This window comes from Cynocephalus volans, chromosome 1 (genome assembly GCF_027409185.1).
Source record: "Cynocephalus volans isolate mCynVol1 chromosome 1, mCynVol1.pri, whole genome shotgun sequence".
NCBI classification, from domain to species: domain Eukaryota; kingdom Metazoa; phylum Chordata; class Mammalia; order Dermoptera; family Cynocephalidae; genus Cynocephalus; species Cynocephalus volans.
Genome location: NC_084460.1, coordinates 121,248,090 through 121,264,801, shown reverse-complemented (window position 1 = coordinate 121,264,801; position 16,712 = coordinate 121,248,090). Strand labels below are relative to the sequence as shown.

The window sequence follows — 16,712 nt, the reverse complement described above, 5'->3', positions numbered from 1 at the left end:
CAACATAGATATTACCAGTGTATGAATAGCCACAATGGAACAAAATAAAGGTTATAGAAGTACATCCACATAAAGCAATTCAGTGAGTGAAGGAAAGTCTGTTCAACAAATGGTGCTAGACAACTGAATATCCATATGGGGAAAAAATGAGGCTTACTCCCTTAATTTGAGATGGTTAAGAAGACCAGAGCACTGGAGTAAGAGTCAGGAAATTTGACCATGAACTGACCTCATTTGAAGGTTACTGTACTTTCTGGATTTCTGTTTCCTCACCTGTTAAATTAAAGGATTTATATTTAATAATCTTTTCATTTCCTCTAACTCACAAAATGGTTGGTTCTAAGTCCAGTTTTATCATCGGATAGATAGCAAGTACTCTTTTTCTTATATTTTTTGCATGTCTATAATCTATTTTACCTCGAGACAGGAGCCTGCCTGCACATTTTTATACCTTGCATGAACAGAGGAGTAATGTTCAAGATGGGGCTAGAGAAGTCACCTAGAGTTCAGGGACAGAATTTCTCATGACATGGGAAGCATGTCTGGCTATGAGGTGTTCTGTCCAGGATATCTCTGAGCTCATATTTCAGTTCAATTCATAACTCAGTGGACATCCTATCCAAAGACACATCCTTCATCAAAAGGGATGACTTTTTCAGAGGGGACCAAGGGACAGGTATAGCTTCTCTCCCCTGCTGCCATATCTAAGCAAGAAATCAAAGTCTATTGAAGGAAAGTAAAGGAACAGGAGTTTCTATTTTCTGCATCCTCCCTTAGGCCCTCATACTAGGCTGACTTGGATCTCTCTCACTGTGGGACCCAACCTAACTTTCCCTCCAAACTCCCTTCAAAATGCTTCTGCTTTCTTCTGAGTTCATTTATAAAGGTCACTTAGGATGGCCTCTCAGCATGTTTAGAACTGAAATCATTCTTAACTGTCTTTCAAGTTGACCCAAATTGTTATCCCTCTTATGGAAATGTTCATTTTGCAATAGAGGACCTGAATATGTCGTTGCTTTATGGTAGGACTTTGAGACGTTTTTGCTGGGATATTTTTCCCCAAGGGAGGAAAAAGATGATATTCTTTTATGGGCCATAAATCTCATAACATTGGCAATCTTCTTTACCTCTGCTTGAGGCTGCTTTACCGTGAGACAAGTACAGATGATTGGGCAAGTTAAGTAACTTCCCCAAACCTCATTTCTGGTTTTACCTAATTCACAGAGTTATTGTGAGGTTAGAACAGTATAGTATATATAAAACACTTTGAAGCCCAAAAAGTACTAGTCTTTCTTCCTTTCTTAGTGTATGTACTATTCCCTGGGGATGTCATCAACCCTCATAGCTTCAGCCTTCAACCATTGACTATACATGTTCCAAAATCCATACCTCTGGTCATTATCTGTCTCCCTAGCTCCAGACACAGGATTCTCACTACTTCCTGGACTTCTGTTAGTTGTCCCAGGGGCACTGCACACTTTAAATCTATAAATTGAACTTTGAATAAAAAAATGTCATCTGTGTAGGGTTCTGTAAGCTGAAGTTCCTCAGAGAATACTTCCCAACTATATATAATTTACTGAGTCTTTTCCTCCATGATTCATTAGGTGTGTAGTGTCCTGGAGAGCTTAGAGCAAGAATACCGGAGAGATGAGGACTGGTGTGGTGGACGAGATAAACTGGGACCAGCTGCCGAGATCGACCACGTCATTCCACTCATCAGCAAGCATTTGGAACAAAAGGAGGCCTTTCTTAAGGTTAGAGCATGTTTTCATACAAGGTCTCAGACTCCAGCCTTGTTCTTTCATCTGCCTTTTCTCTCTCTTTCTCTTCCTCCCTCTCTCTCTGTCACACACACGCACGCACGCACGCACGCACGCACGCACGCATACACACACCACACACAGCTTCATATGTGGCTCCCACCCTCCTGTGTTTTCCTAGCCTCTAATCTAAAGTGGGGAAGGGGTTGCAGATATTGACTGGTTAATTTGAAGCTTTGAAAGGTTATACTTTAAACATTGTTTCTCCCTTAGCACTTTTTGTATGATTAGGCAATTAGAATACACCAGTAGTACTGCTGCCATGTTTGAATATCCTGTTGTTGAGAAAAATGAGGGTAATTCAAAAAGTCAATGGAAAAATAGAATTAAAAAATAATGCAAATACAAATTAAAAATTAATACAAATCTTTCCACTAACTTTTAGAAGTACCCTCATACATGCTTTAATTCAGTTATGTTTGGTTTATAAAATTTTTTTTGATTGAAAAACATAAGCCTATATATAAAACACTATTATAATAAATCTTTTATAAATGGATGATGTAAAATTTAGGGCAAGAATTAAATAATGAAATAAATTTAGACACTGTACTTATCAATCTAGCAATTATCAAATACCAATAAATGTAACACTGTTTATTCCTCTGTGTTAAGATAGAAATACCTTATCTGCTTTTTTTTTTTTTGATGGAGCCCTAGCGGGCCAGCGAGGCAGTCCTGCTCTGCACAGGCTTTCAGCTGGTGTGGGAAGTCCTCAGGAGCCTCCTTCCTCCAGCCTTTGATCCTCTCTCTGACAGAGTCTTCTGTGCGCAAGCTTATCGAAAGGCTCCATTTGCTCCCAGATTTCTTGCTTTCATGTCCTGCTTCCTCTCAAGTTTCTGAAAGTACAGAAGAGAATTTTTATACCCTGCAATTAACTGCCTTTCTTATATTAGGGATTTTCTCTACTTGACCACCTCTTTGAGTTTTACTTTTATTCTTTTTTTTAAGATGGCCTCCCCCCGCCCTCCTCCCATCTATCTTGTATCTGCACCTGTATTAGTCAGAACTGTTGGTAATCAGCTTTTACTAATAAGATTGAAAGAAATTCTTCTGTAGAGGGCTTAAGATGATTTTAAAACTGAAAGATGATTTTTCCTATTACAAAACAAAGTTTAAAACAAAACAATTTAAGTAGAGCATATTAAGGATTCAAAATAGGGGTATAAAGATATTCTTCATAAAGTTAAAAGAAAGCGTTTATTTTGAAGAAGAATAAAGAAAACACTCTGGTCTGAAGTTTTCAGTATGTCCCAAAAACCATAGCGAGAAACTCCCTATCACTGTGGGAATTATATGCCCAACAGATAGAATATTGAGCTGTCCATTTATATGTGTTAGTTGATCCATTTTAGATTCTTTAGCTTTAGACCACCATCAGGCTGTCAGATCCATAAGCATCCGAGTTCATGGACACACCTGCAGGCTTTTACCAGAGATCCCAGAAGCCTTTGTTGCTGATTTTTTATATAATTATATAAATATATAATTTATATTTATAATATACTAATGCTATAATTAGATAATAATTTTTAATTATATAATTTGTAAGATCAGAGGCTAAGCATAAAATTTTTAAACTTAATGGTTTTGTCTAGAGATAATTTAATTCTGAAAACTGTGGATGAAAAATTAGTATACTAGCATGTATTAGTTTTACAACCAGAAAAAAGCCAGCTTTTAAAAGAAATCTGGAAAATATATTGGCTTGAGAGAAACTAGAAACACTCTCTCAGTAGACCTAGATTCCAGTTCTGAATTGCTTCCTGATTCTTGCTCTCTCTGGGCCTGTCTTGTCCATCAATTCGACAAGGAGAATGTGACCTGTCCTCTTTGGCCCCACAGGTGATGTGAGTCTTAAAGAAAGTAGTATAATGGCTCTTATTCCTTTACGTAGATTGGTATTTCCCAACAGTATGATGCTTATAAGTGTTATTTAGGTGACGGGGGCTTGATAGACAAATATGTTTGAAAGATGTTGGTAATTTCCATTTAGATTTGGAATGCACGATTAATAGTGCATTTACCAAATTTACTTGCTCAAGTCTAAGTCAAACTAATGTTAAAGTGGGTTTAAATTCCTTGCGCTTACACTTGTGGTCACATAAGAGGCATTCTGGTGGCAGAAGAAAACCAGCCTGAGAGTGAACTTCAGTAATGCCAAATCAACATATAGGTAATCAAGGGATGGTTGGTTTCTGATTTTTATCTGAGATGGAAAGGGGAGAGGCACAGGGAGTAATTCTTTACTTGACAAAAGGAAGGCTCAGAAGGGTAAGCCTCCTAAATTGGAATTGGAGCTTCCATGAACCAGAAGTGACCTCCAGAGCTCTGCCCCCCCCCCAATTCCTCCAGGATTCTCATCGTCTCACTGTTAAGTCCTCAAGCCTCCCAAAAAGAGGAAGGAGGGCACCCCTTTTCTGTGTCTCAGATCCCTTCCACCCACTGAGGACAGGATCCTCACGCCTTTGTCTCCCGCAGGCCTGCACGCTGGCACGGCGGAATGCTGAGGTGTTTCTCAAGTACATCCACAGGAATAACGTCAGCATGCCCAGTGTCGCCAGCCACACTCGGGGACCCGAGCAGCAAGTGAAAGGTCAGTGCGAGACCTGACATGCTTCAGGGCACTTCAGCAGTATGGACTAGACACTGCTTACTTAGTCTTCATGCGATCCCAAATTTCCTGATTCTTCTCTTTAGAGAAGAAAAAGTATGATGTGGGATGGCGTGGGCAGCGGTGATTCATGGTCACTTTTTTAGCGTGCATCAAAATTTGGAATGGAAAAATGAGGATAAAGTTTTCCCAAGATTTTTCATTTATCTTAGAGTCCAGGGCAGTGCTGCCTAATACAGTTTTCTGAAATGATATCTACACTGTGCAATGTGGTAGCTACTAGTCGCATGTGTCTTTTGATCACTTGAAATGTGGCTAGTGTAACTGAGGAACTAAATTTTTACTTTTATTTAGTACTAACTAATTTAAATGTAAAAAGCCAAATGTGGTCTGTGGCTAACATTTTGAACAGCCCTGGGAATAAGACGCAGACTGAGAATCATAAAACCAAGTTCTAATACTGGAATTGTCACTTATTGCTTAAGCTTTTAAAACTTTAGGTTTTTTATTTTAAAATGAGAGCAGTGTCTAGACTCTTCCTACTCAAAATGTGGTCCTCAGACCAGAAGCATTGACATTACTTGAGAGCTTGTACGAAACACAGAATCTCAAGCCCCACCCAAACCTATTGAGTCAGAGCCCGTATTTTGCAAGAACCCCATCCCTCCATCCCACTAACCAAGTGGTTTGTGTACATAAAATATAGATAAGTTCTATTCTAGATAACTTTTAGTATCTCTCTGAATTCTATAAAGTCTGTAATTATATGAAAAAATACATAACCTTTAAAAATTGCTTATTATCTGACCACATTAAGCTTACATTATCTGTGAAATTTCTCTGACCATGCAAAAATTAGCCTTTGAGTGGGCGAAGAGTTTAACAAATGTCATCTTGACAGGGTGCAGAAATATAACCCTGGAAACTGAGGCTAGGGAGGGAACAAAACTGATCTGGAGTGAGGGCTGGGGTAGCTTAGAGCTACTGCATGGCGCTGGCTAAGTCTGCTTTAGGAAGGGTTTCCCTCCCTGCTCAGAGAGCTCAAGAGTTGGGAAGATCAGAGGCCACTGGAAAGAATTAAACTTAGGAATCAAAGTTCCCTACAGAGAAGAAGGAGGCAGGATTCCTTTTCCAGATGTGCTGTTCTGTTTGGAGTCCTGGGACCCTTTGGGTGGCTGGCATTGTCACCCTCTCCTTCTAGCACATTTCAAAGATTATGATCTGACTTCCAAATGCAGGTGGCAGCTTAGGTGAGGCCAGCTGCCTGCTGAGAGTCCACACATCCCACCTACACCTTAGTGTGCTGAAGAGTGGCAGGCACCCAGAGAGAGCAGGAGATGTCTACATCTTCTTGGGGACAATGGCAGGTGATTGCCCATGTGAAAGCTTTAAAGAAGGAGGAAAAAGGAAATCTGAAACTCTTTAGGATTTTGGTATGATCTGGGTTGATTCTCTCAGCCACACCATAGAGGGAGCTGCAGTGAGCAAAGCTCTGACTAGGGGACATAACAACCAAAGGAAACAGGTTCTTACTCCTTCCTTGCCCAACAGAAGCTTCCACCTGAGCAAGGACTTACAATCCCTTCTATGTCACTTTCCGCTGCTGCCTGGACCCAGAGCCAGTGCCACATATTTTAGGCTTTTGTTATGGGAGCAACTATTGATGTATAACAACTGAATTCAGTGGTATCCAGCTGTAAGCTTTTATTGTTCAAGTTATTGTACTGTGCGCTGGCTGGGGAGCAGCTATCATGGCTGGGCTCAGCAGTGCAGCTGAGCTGCAGGCTATGAGCTGGCTGGCTTGGTTCCTTCACTGTAGGTAGGTCTCTTGTCTGCTCCATGTGTATTCATTCTGGGATCTGGGTTGAAGGAGCAACTGTTACCCAGGAGAAGTTTTTATAGTAGTGATGGCAGGGCTGCGAGGGGCAAGATCAAGTCCACAAGCTCATTTCAAGCCCCTGCTTGTGTCATATCTGTTAACAATCCATTTGCCAAAGCAAGCCGTACGGCTGAGCCAGAGGTCAGTTAGGGGTAAGGAAGTACACTTTGCCTCTTTGGGAAGACACTAAAAAGTTTCAAGATATAAGGAGGGGTGAATAATTGGGACCCATAAAAGCTGTCAGCGTAAGGATGAAAAAACAGATTCTACCTTTAGAGCCAGCCTCTGGGGGGGATTAAAAGTACATAAAATTAACAAAAACTTCTACATACAAGCACTGCAATTTGGGCTGTGCCATCTTTGTAAAGCATGGTAACTTGTGCTTTACAGCCCCAGTAACCTGAGCAACCAAGGTGGCTGTAGTCTCAGGCTCTGAAGTCAGACAGACCTGGCCTAAATCCGAGCTCTACCCCTTCCTATCTGAATGACCCTGAGCAAGTTACCTATCCTCTCTAAGCCCCAGTTTCCTTATCTGTAAAATGGAATAATAATGGCAAATGCATCATGGGATATTGTGAAAACATGTACCTACCACATGGTGAGTGCTTAATAAATATTAATTATTCATATCATTATTATTGTGTATTTTATTGATATCTAATAAATTAGGAAGCATGTAGACATAATAGAAAATAAATTTGATTGCTTCAAGCACAGAAGATACTATATAAAACACTTAAGAAATCTATCCACGTAGCCAACTACTCCTGGAACAACAGAAGTAGTGAGGGAAAAATAGGGACTGAATACCTACATGGCCCACTTGTGGTGCTACATGTCTCATGTATATCCTCCCATTTAACATCATCAGCGGTAATGTGAGAACAGCTTTCAGCTATTCTTCTGATCCTGTCCAAGACAACATGGACATTTGGGTCTAAAAACAACTTGCAGACCTGATCCCAAAGCAGCTTCCCTGTGCCCACTGTTTAGAAGTTTTAAACTGAGGTTCTGCTGTTCAAGTGCTATGAGCACAACCTCTCATACAAGGCCAAGAATGTGGTTCAGGACATGGGCTCTCCCTACAGTTACACCAGCCCTTGCTCTGCTGTTCATCTCCTGCCCCTCATCTAGCAACTCCTCAAGAATGACTAAGATTTCTGTCAAAGCCCATCTATGTTCATTAGGCTCTAGGGGCCCATTGAGTTAGTTGCTATTTTTAGGGATTGACATTTCCCAAGATTTCTTACAACCAAGGATTAGCTTTGGTGTGAAGAGAGTCATTCTTACATTCTTCTCCCCTTAATTGATGGAACCCTCATCAACAGGCTCTCATTCTAAACCCCACTATTTGCTCTCTTCTGGGAAATTCTCTCTGCCCACCTTTTTCTCCCTTTCCTCTGATGATGGATTAGTACTATGGGAGGCTTCAAAGACAGTTTACCTGACACTTGGGCCGTGGGGCTGCAGTGGTTGGTGGGATTTTCTCAGAGTCCTGCTGTGACCAGCGTGCATCTCCTCTGCCCCACAGCCATCCTGAGTGAGCTCTTACAGAGGGAGAATCGCGTCCTGCACTTCTGGACCTTGAAAAAGCGGCGGTTAGACCAGTGCCAGCAATATGTGGTGTTTGAACGCAGTGCTAAACAGGTATGTCCAGAGCTTTCCCCATATTTGCCTCAGTTCTGGGGAATATACAGAGGCCCAGATGAGCAAGGCTTGTCTACACAGTCCAGAAGAGGGCCACAGCAGCAGACAGAGTAAAGATGGGAGATGGGATGAAAAGAGGAAAGAGAACAGGCTGTCTCTTGTCAGTATTTCAGCATTATCAAGCACTCTATTCTGAGTTTGGTATGAGGAGGTAGGAGGAGATGCTGGGGTACTCAGTATGCCCCTTAATTCATGGATGCTATTAAACCTGTCCTAAAAGAGTCCCCAGTCTACTAGAGGAGACCCTTCCCTTTGCTGGTGGGATGTTCCGAGTCAGGGGAGGGCTCATTCATAAAAACAGCTGCAGAGCTACATACCAATTGAATCATGTCACCATTTCCTGGGTCTATCACGTTGTCCCAAACCATAAGCCTTTGTCACAGGATGGCATGTTTTCCTATGAACAGCTGCCTTTTAGGGAACTGAGTGGGTTGTTTCCTCCCACAGGCATTAGACTGGATTCAAGAAACAGGTGAATATTACCTCTCAACACATACCTCCACTGGGGAGACCACAGAAGAGACTCAGGAACTGCTGAAAGAATATGGGGAATTCAGGGTGCCTGCCAAGGTAGGAAGCATCCCAAACTTCTCCCCAAATCCCCTGGCGCTCCCCCATGCTGGTCAATTTCACACTACAGAACAGGAGCAGCCTCTGTAAGCAGAAATGCTTGGCAGAAGCATGTTTAGGATTGTCTCCTTTGAAACCTGAGTATCCAAAATATTGCAGCTGCTGGGCAGAGCAATTATGTGCAGGAAGCCAACTGCTGTGCACTGTGCTTCTGGAAGCCCATCTTCATGCTCCAGGTTCCGGAATCAGCTATACTCTTTCAGACCAAAAATGAAAAAGTGTGTATTCATGTAAAAATGTGCATGTATGTGCAAACATCTGCATGTATCCACATATTCTGGAAATTTGAATGGCTTGGGAAGTCCACTTTATGGGAAGAGCTAATGACTATGGGTAGGTTCACAAAGTAGGTAAGTTTTTAAAAATTTTCTGAGTTATTTCCATCTGGCCTCAGACCTGCTAATGTACCAGCTGGGTCTCTGAGGAGTAAAACATGCACAAGTGAATGTACCTCACTCTCTCACACCCCATTCACATTTAAGGGGCTGTAATGCTAGAATGGGAGGAAATCTGATTTTTATCTCTTTTCACAGGCAGGATTTGTTCTGAGGACCCTTAGTTCCAAATGAAAATCTCTGTCTGAGCTCCCTCTTTGTATTGTCTTATCCCCCATACTGGGCTCCTTGCTATGAAGGAACCTTTCTTGACATCACTTCCACACATTTCCAGGTTGAGAGCTGCCTTATAGGAGTCAAGGTGGTGGTGGTGGGGGGGACATATTAATGCCCCATCCTATTTAGAGATCCCTCTGACACTACAGCAAATGTTCCTTTAGTTCAGTGTGACCAAATCAGGCCTTTCACCTCATTCCTGAGCTGATATTTCAGAAGTGGTTATCCACATTAAGAATCCTCTGCTGTGTCTCTCAACACTGGGAAGCCTTCTCCTGCATCCTGGTGAGCTTTGGGGCCTTTTCCCCCAGTGTGAAAAGCTGTGAGTTCAGATAGGAGACTCATTTCAATGCCAGCTAGAGCAAACAGTACAAAGAAGGTGGCAGATGCACAGAACCCTTTTCAAATCCAAATGAGAGTGGCTTTTGAATTAACCAGTTTGAGCTATCTGCCCCTCTCCAAATAGTGTCAATAATGAACCAACAGGCTGAATGTTATCAGACCCGTGGACGTTCCTCCTTACCTAGGATGGATCACAGCAGATACCCAGAACTTATTAGGATCAGAATCTGTCTGTAACCAAAGTGGAAATGTGAAGAATTATTCAGTCAGTTTAATTCATCCTTCCTTTACAACCTGTTTCAGATGTTTCTCCTCTTTTCCGTTCACGACGCTACCACCCTAAGCTGTAGCAGCTTCCTGATTGGCATACTTGCTTTTGGCCTTTCCTTCCTTCCAATCCATCCTCCTCTTCGTTACTGATCATCTTTAAAACACTACTTTGTTCACATTACCATCCAGCTCAAAAACTTTAATGATTCTCCAATGCCTTCAGGCACAACTTCTATACCTGCACCACCCTCCCTTCCCAGCTTATCTTCAATTTTTCTTTTAGGCAAGTTTTGTGCTCCAGCTGAGTGGGTGTATTTTCTTACCTCTAAGAGATACATCATACACTTTTTTGCCACAGTACTTTTCCCATATCATTTCTCTGCCTAGAATATCCTTCCCTTTCCTCTAGTTTGTGCTTTTTTAAAAGGAGCCCACTTTTCCACTCCAGTGCTGCCTCTTCTGTGATCCTGCCTGCATGCCAGGATATGATCTAGCCCCTCTCTGCACTGCAGCTCTTTTCTGTGTAACACTTCAGGCACGTGGCCTGCGCTGTCTGTTCTCTACTAGTCTGTGTGCAGTGCTATCTCCCATATGATCCAGCAAGATCATGAAAGACAAGAATCACACTTTATTCATCTTGTATTCCTTATGTTACTTGACTGCATCCTGTGCATTGAAGGGAGGCCACGAACACTGGTGAACCTAAAGGAAATAGGAAGGTTGGGTAGATTTCAACACCCCCCCCCCATTTATATTTAATATGATTCCTCCATTCTTCTGCTTTTGGCTCTCTGTGTTCTCTCTCTCCCTCACAACTTAACTGTTTCTGTTAACGGGATATCATTCTCCTATCTATCATGTTAGAAATCTCAGGGTTATTTGTATCAGAATATCTACAGTATAACAAATTCACCTGAGGAGCTCCTGACAAAAGGCAACAGCCTCCTGCCCCACCCTAGTTTCACTTCCCAGAGGCAAACCTCTTTTAACCAGCCATCTTTGGTTTTAATCTTTATAACCAATAAGATGAATTTGAAATGGAAACCAAATTGACCTTATACCACAATAGAGTAAATATGGTGGTCCTCATGATTGAACAGGGCAATAGAGTATGTTGAATTATTATACTCTGCCCCAAAGAAATGGGTCAAGTGCAAGAAACACTGAATATAGAAAGGTAATTTCTATATAAAAATCCACAAATGTAAGAGTAAAAACAAGATAAAGTTTGGGTGAAGATAAGACAAAAACAAATTTTTCACGTTGTGATGTGCCTATAGACAATCCAATTAAAAGAATACAAATAATGTTTTCCTCTTGTGGGTTTCAAAATTTATAAGGGGTCAAGACATGTGGTGATAGGAAAGCTTAATCATCTTGACATCTGGAAGAACTTTGTTTCTTCTAAAAGCAAAACATTTTTTTAGATTCTTTTGTTTTTCATTTTTTACACTTCAGTAGTTTTTAGTGTATTATTCACCAGGTTGTGCAGTCATTGCCACTAATTAGTTCCAGGACATTTTTATTACCCCAGAAAGAAACCCATACACATTAGCAGTCACTTCTCATTCTCCCCTTCCCTCAGCCCCTGGTAACCACTAATCTATTTTCTCTCTATCTAGATTTGCCTGTTCTGGACATTTCACATAAATGGATCATACAATATGTGGTCTTTTGTGACTGGCTTCTTTCCCTTAGCATAGTGTTTTCAGGATTCATCTATGTTATAGCATCAGCATTTCATTTCTTTTTATGGCTGAATATTCCATTGTATTTATATACCACTTTTATTTACCATTCATCAGTTGATGGACATTTGGATTGTTTCCAGTTTTTGGCTATTATGAGTAATGTTACTATGAATATTCAAGTGCAAATTTTGGTGTAAACATATGTTTTCAGTTCTCTTAATTGTATACATGGGAGTGGAATGGCTGGCTTATATGGTGCCTTGTTTTAGTCTGGTTTATGCTGCTGTGACATGATACTACAGACTGGGTAATTTAAAATGAATAGAAATTTATCTGGCTCTCAGTTCTGGAGGCTGGGAAGTCCAAGAGCATGGCACCAGCACCTGGAGAGGGCCTTTGTGCTGTGTCTTCCCATGGCAGAAGGTGAAGGGCAAGGGAGTGCATGAGACAGAGAGAGGACGGAAGCCAAACTTCTCCTTTCGTCAGGAACCCACTCCTGTGGTAATTAACCACTTCCACGATACCAGCATTAATCCATTTAGCAGTTTCACTTTTTAATACCATAACAATGGCAATTAAATTTCAACATGAATTTTGAAGGGGACATTCAAACCATAGCACAACTCTTTGTTTAACTTTTTGAGAAATTCCCAAATTGGTTTTCAAAGTGGCTACACCATTTTACATTCTCACCAGCAAGGTACGAGGGTTCCAATTTCTCCACATCCTCGCCAATGCTTGCTGTTGTCTTTTTTATATAGCCATCCTAGGGGTGTGAAGTGACATCCATTGTGGTTTTGATATGCATTTAACAAAGTGTTGAAAAAATACTTTTTTATACAGGTAATTTTATCCCTAAAAGTGAAAGAAGCCATGAGAGAAACTGGACTTAACTCTTCTTAACAAAAGAGAATTAAGCAGTAATGAATGTGATTGGAGCCTCAGCTGAACTACATTATGTCTTCTTGGAATTCAAATAGCAAAGAAAGGGAGGGAACACTGGGGTTGTCAGGTACCTTAGACTGAGAAAAGCAGAATCTAAACAGTTCAGAGAAAAGATGATCATGATTCTGTTTCCAAGACTCTTAAGGGGAATATAACTCATATGTGGTGGAAATTTTAGAAAGATTTAGTTTTTCATATATAATGATAAATAATCCCCTGTGGAATGAATATAAAGATATATCTTAAGAAACCTGTTCACCTACACAAAGGGCTCAATAAGCTCATATCTACAAAAAATACATGCAATAAATACAAGGAATATTAGTAATGAAGGGAAAATATGGAAGATTATAATGAGATTGTAAGAATAATATCAAAAAAGCTAAATCCTAAAGACTTGTAAAATGTGCTAAAATCACCAGAAGGTCTTTCTAAAAATTTTATTCAGAGTATGGCTCATTGATCAGGAGAAGATGGTATAATATTAACTGAGCAAAGAAAAAAATGAAGGAAGATGGGGGGAGAGAGATAGGGGGAGAGGAAGGAAGGAAGAGGTACGGAGGGAAGAAAAATAGAATTATTGAACCCCTCTTTATTTAACCTGTCTTTTCCAACAGATTACATAGGATTCAAAATGGAAAGAGCAGAGCACATATTAGGGGACAGCTGAAGCCCAAAATAAGTGAGAGGTCAGTTCTAGATTTCCAGACCCAGATGAATTATCCCCAAAGTCTCCCTTTTGTTCACAAAATCATGTCCAAAGTGAACCTATCATTCAAGAACTGCTACAGTCTGACTCCCACTTTATTAATCTATATAAATTACTTTCTTTGGTGGCAAGATTTGAGTTTCAAGCTGGCTGAAGTTATGAAAGGGAAAAGATATTAGATGGCTATGCATGGAAATAAAGAAGATAAAAGCCATATGGCTGGACTCACAGGAACCCAGAAAAAGCCGAATGACTCAGCCCTGTGGGAAGAACAAGAGATACAGTATCATCTCACCTCTGGGTTTGAAACCTGGGATGTGACCTGAGACCGATAGCAGCTCAAGCACCCAGATTAGCTGGTCATCTCAGAGTAGGGGATCAGGGATCTCTATAGTGTTCCACCATGACTGTGATTCAGCTTCCCTTTTCTTCTTCCTCTGTTTTCACTTCTACTCTGCAACCGACCACCCAGACCGCTGTTACTGCTGTTCAGATCCCCAGAAAAGCAACCTCAATTGACCCAGCATATTGCTACTGTTTGTTTAGACAGAGCTTTTAGGCCAGGAGACCTCAGAAGCCACTGGCCACAATTGATGGGCTGCCCTTGTGGGACAAGTTTTTACCTCTGATCTCATCAGCTGTGGCCAGGCATGTGGCCTGTCACAAGGTGCCACCACAGTCACCCATATATAAGAAACCATTTCAGACTGTTCTCAGTGGAGACCAGGTCCATGGTTGGTGTCTCAGTGGGCTTGTCCAGTTTTTGGACAAAATTTATCATCTCATTCTTCCCAATATAAACCCTCAACTCTTGCTGGTCTGGCTTTTCTCACTTCCAGACAAAAGATCTGCTCATTCATGCATTCATTCATCCCTTCGGCATTTATGGTATACTTACTGTTTTCTAGACCCTGGAGATATGGAAATGAATAAGAAATAATACCTTTTAGGAATGTGATCTAAGGAAGGGGACACATGAATAGCTGTATGTGATACAGCTACTTTAGAGGCACACATGTGGCACTGTAGGAACACTGGGAAGGGCACTCATCTCGTGGGAAGAAAGGAGATGGAAGAGGGCCTTACATTGAGAGTTGGATGAGTAGGAGCCACTTATCACAGCGGGAGAACATGGGGTATTCAACATGTCTGCATTTTAGGGGCATGGGGAGCCATGGAGATGGGGGCTGCTGTAAAGGTGGATGAGCCACATGGTGAAGGCCTTGTCAGCACTGCTCATTTTACTGTCGATTTGCTTTCTCAGGCTCCACGCACACGTGGAATACTCTTGGTCACAAACCATTCTCCTTGTTGACTCTGAATCACAGTTTTGCTGCTTCAGGATATAATTTTCTCTGATAGAGATGCCCTGGTAGAGCTGCTGCCATGAGCTGGCCAGGATCCCATCTCATAGGTGAAGCCACCTTACCAAGAGCAGAGAATATGTATTCCTAAAACTTTTAATGAATTTTTTATGATAGCAAAAATTAATCTCTGATTTGAGAGTAAACCTAAGAAAACCATTTTCAGAAAGAAAAAAAACAAAAAGCTAAAAAACCACATGTTATAAAGCATTCTTAGGATACCGGGTATCTTTTCTTAAGCAATTTCCAGTGCTGTTGCTCTTTGCCTCTTCATGGCTGAGGTGATACTTCTGCTGCCCTCACACCCACCTCCTTAACACCAAAGCTCTTATGGCCCCTTGTCTCCTGCTCTGGGCACCAGCCTACTGCCCTGAGATAGAAGCGGCTTGGATGTGTTGAGTGAGCTGCTAAGAGCTGGACCTCTAACCTTTCTGGCCATGTGGCAGGCAAAGCACTCTGCTCACCTCTCTGAAGCCCTATTTCTCTGGCATTTCTTAGGAGGGGCTGTAGATGAGCCTAGAAAGGTGGAGTGAGGGTATAAGGATGACAGAATAAAGAAACAAAGGCTCTTCTGTCTTTTCCACTGCTGCTCTGGTGATTTTCTGCTTTAGTTTCCCTCAGTTTATCTAGATAATTAGAAATCTAGATTGTAGCATGGTCCAAATCTTGGACCTGCCTTCCTTCAGTCCAAAAAATAACTTTGTTTCTTAGAACACTATTTAAATATTCTTTTCTTTCCCTTAAAACCTATCAGACTTCCCTAATAGATTTTAGAGTTTGAAAATCCAAACTCAAGTAGCAGGTGTTTGTTTCAATCTCCCTTTCATTTCCATATCTTACCCAACTTAGTCCCTCCTCCCACATGAGACCTTTTCTATCCGTGTCAGCCCGCCTTCATTTTTCCCATTTTAAAATTCTGCAGTGTTAACTATACATACTTCTCATTTTGACATTCAATTACATAATGCCTTGAGTTATTTAATCTTGTCCCCTGTAGAGATTATAGACTGTTTGGGAGAAATGAACTTCTATTTTCAAACCTGTCCCTACAGGCCTCTATATAGTGCTATGGACAGAGTAGGTGTTGAACAGACTCTTGCTAGGAGTGAAATTAGCCCCCGACACATGTCAGAGTCCCACCTTACTTAGCCCTGTAATAGATACCAACCTCATTAACCCTTTTCTCTCTCTCTCTAATGGAAACTAAAGACCAGATCCTGGTGGTGCAAGGGACAGAGTTTACTCTTAAATCTGGTAGTTGCGTTTCTTTAGATCCTGGTATGTACCAACTTACGTGGTGTTTAGAGCTGAATTCAGGCTGGTACAGTGAAGGGAGAGAACTAGGAATGAAGGATCAGAAGCAAGCAGGCTGCCACTGGTAGTATGAGCATGGACCAGCCCTAAGCCTCTCTAAGCTTCAGTTTTTTTCATCTGTGGTTCAAAGAGACCCATACCACCTCCCTTGACTTACTTCCTAAGGATACTTTAAGATTCAAATGAATCCCAGATGCAATGTTAACATACTCTGTAAACTGGTAAAGCACTGTATTAATGTAAACGATTTTTCCATCAAGAATAATAATAACAGCTAACACTGATGGCTTACTGAGTTCCTCCTGTGGTTGCTGTGAGTGCTTACTGCGTTCCAGGTACTGTTGTAAGCATTCGACGTCACAGCTCATTTAATGCTCCCAGCAGCCCCACAGTGTAGGTACTATCATGGTCTCTATTTTGCGGATGAAGGAAATGAGGCACAGAAGGTATAGATAATTTGCTCAAGATCTTCCAGCTTGTAAGTGACAGAGCTGGGATATAAACCCAGGCGATCTGGCTATCAGGTATCTATGGCTGCTGTAAAGAGGAAAAGGGACTTGGGTGAAGGGGCATGAGAACAAATGTAATCTAGTAACTTCCGACCATCTTTTGGGCAGCAAACAAAGGAGAAGGTGAAGCTTCTGATTCAGCTGGCCGATAGTTTTGTGGAAAAAGGCCACATTCATGCCACAGAGATAAGGAAGTGGGTGACCACAGTGGACAAACACTATAGAGACTTCTCCTTGAGGATGGGGAAGTACCGGTACTCCCTGGAAAAAGCCTTAGGAGTCAACACAGAGGTAGGTATAGGGT

At 41.4% G+C, this 16,712-nt stretch overlaps 1 protein-coding gene across 6 annotated transcripts in view; it reads left to right on the top strand.

Annotated features, from left to right (window-relative positions):
- The window catches only part of KALRN (kalirin RhoGEF kinase), a 621,231-nt gene that overhangs the window by 387,736 nt on the left and 216,783 nt on the right, over positions 1 to 16,712 (top strand). For all 6 annotated transcript variants that reach the window (XM_063076707.1, XM_063076704.1, XM_063076720.1 and 3 more), the window contains exons 18-22: positions 1,608 to 1,757; positions 4,305 to 4,419; positions 7,848 to 7,963; positions 8,471 to 8,593; positions 16,517 to 16,699. In XM_063076707.1, the coding sequence (XP_062932777.1) occupies positions 1,608 to 1,757; positions 4,305 to 4,419; positions 7,848 to 7,963; positions 8,471 to 8,593; positions 16,517 to 16,699 (687 nt within the window). The remainder of the gene's footprint in view (positions 1 to 1,607; positions 1,758 to 4,304; positions 4,420 to 7,847; positions 7,964 to 8,470; positions 8,594 to 16,516; positions 16,700 to 16,712) is intronic.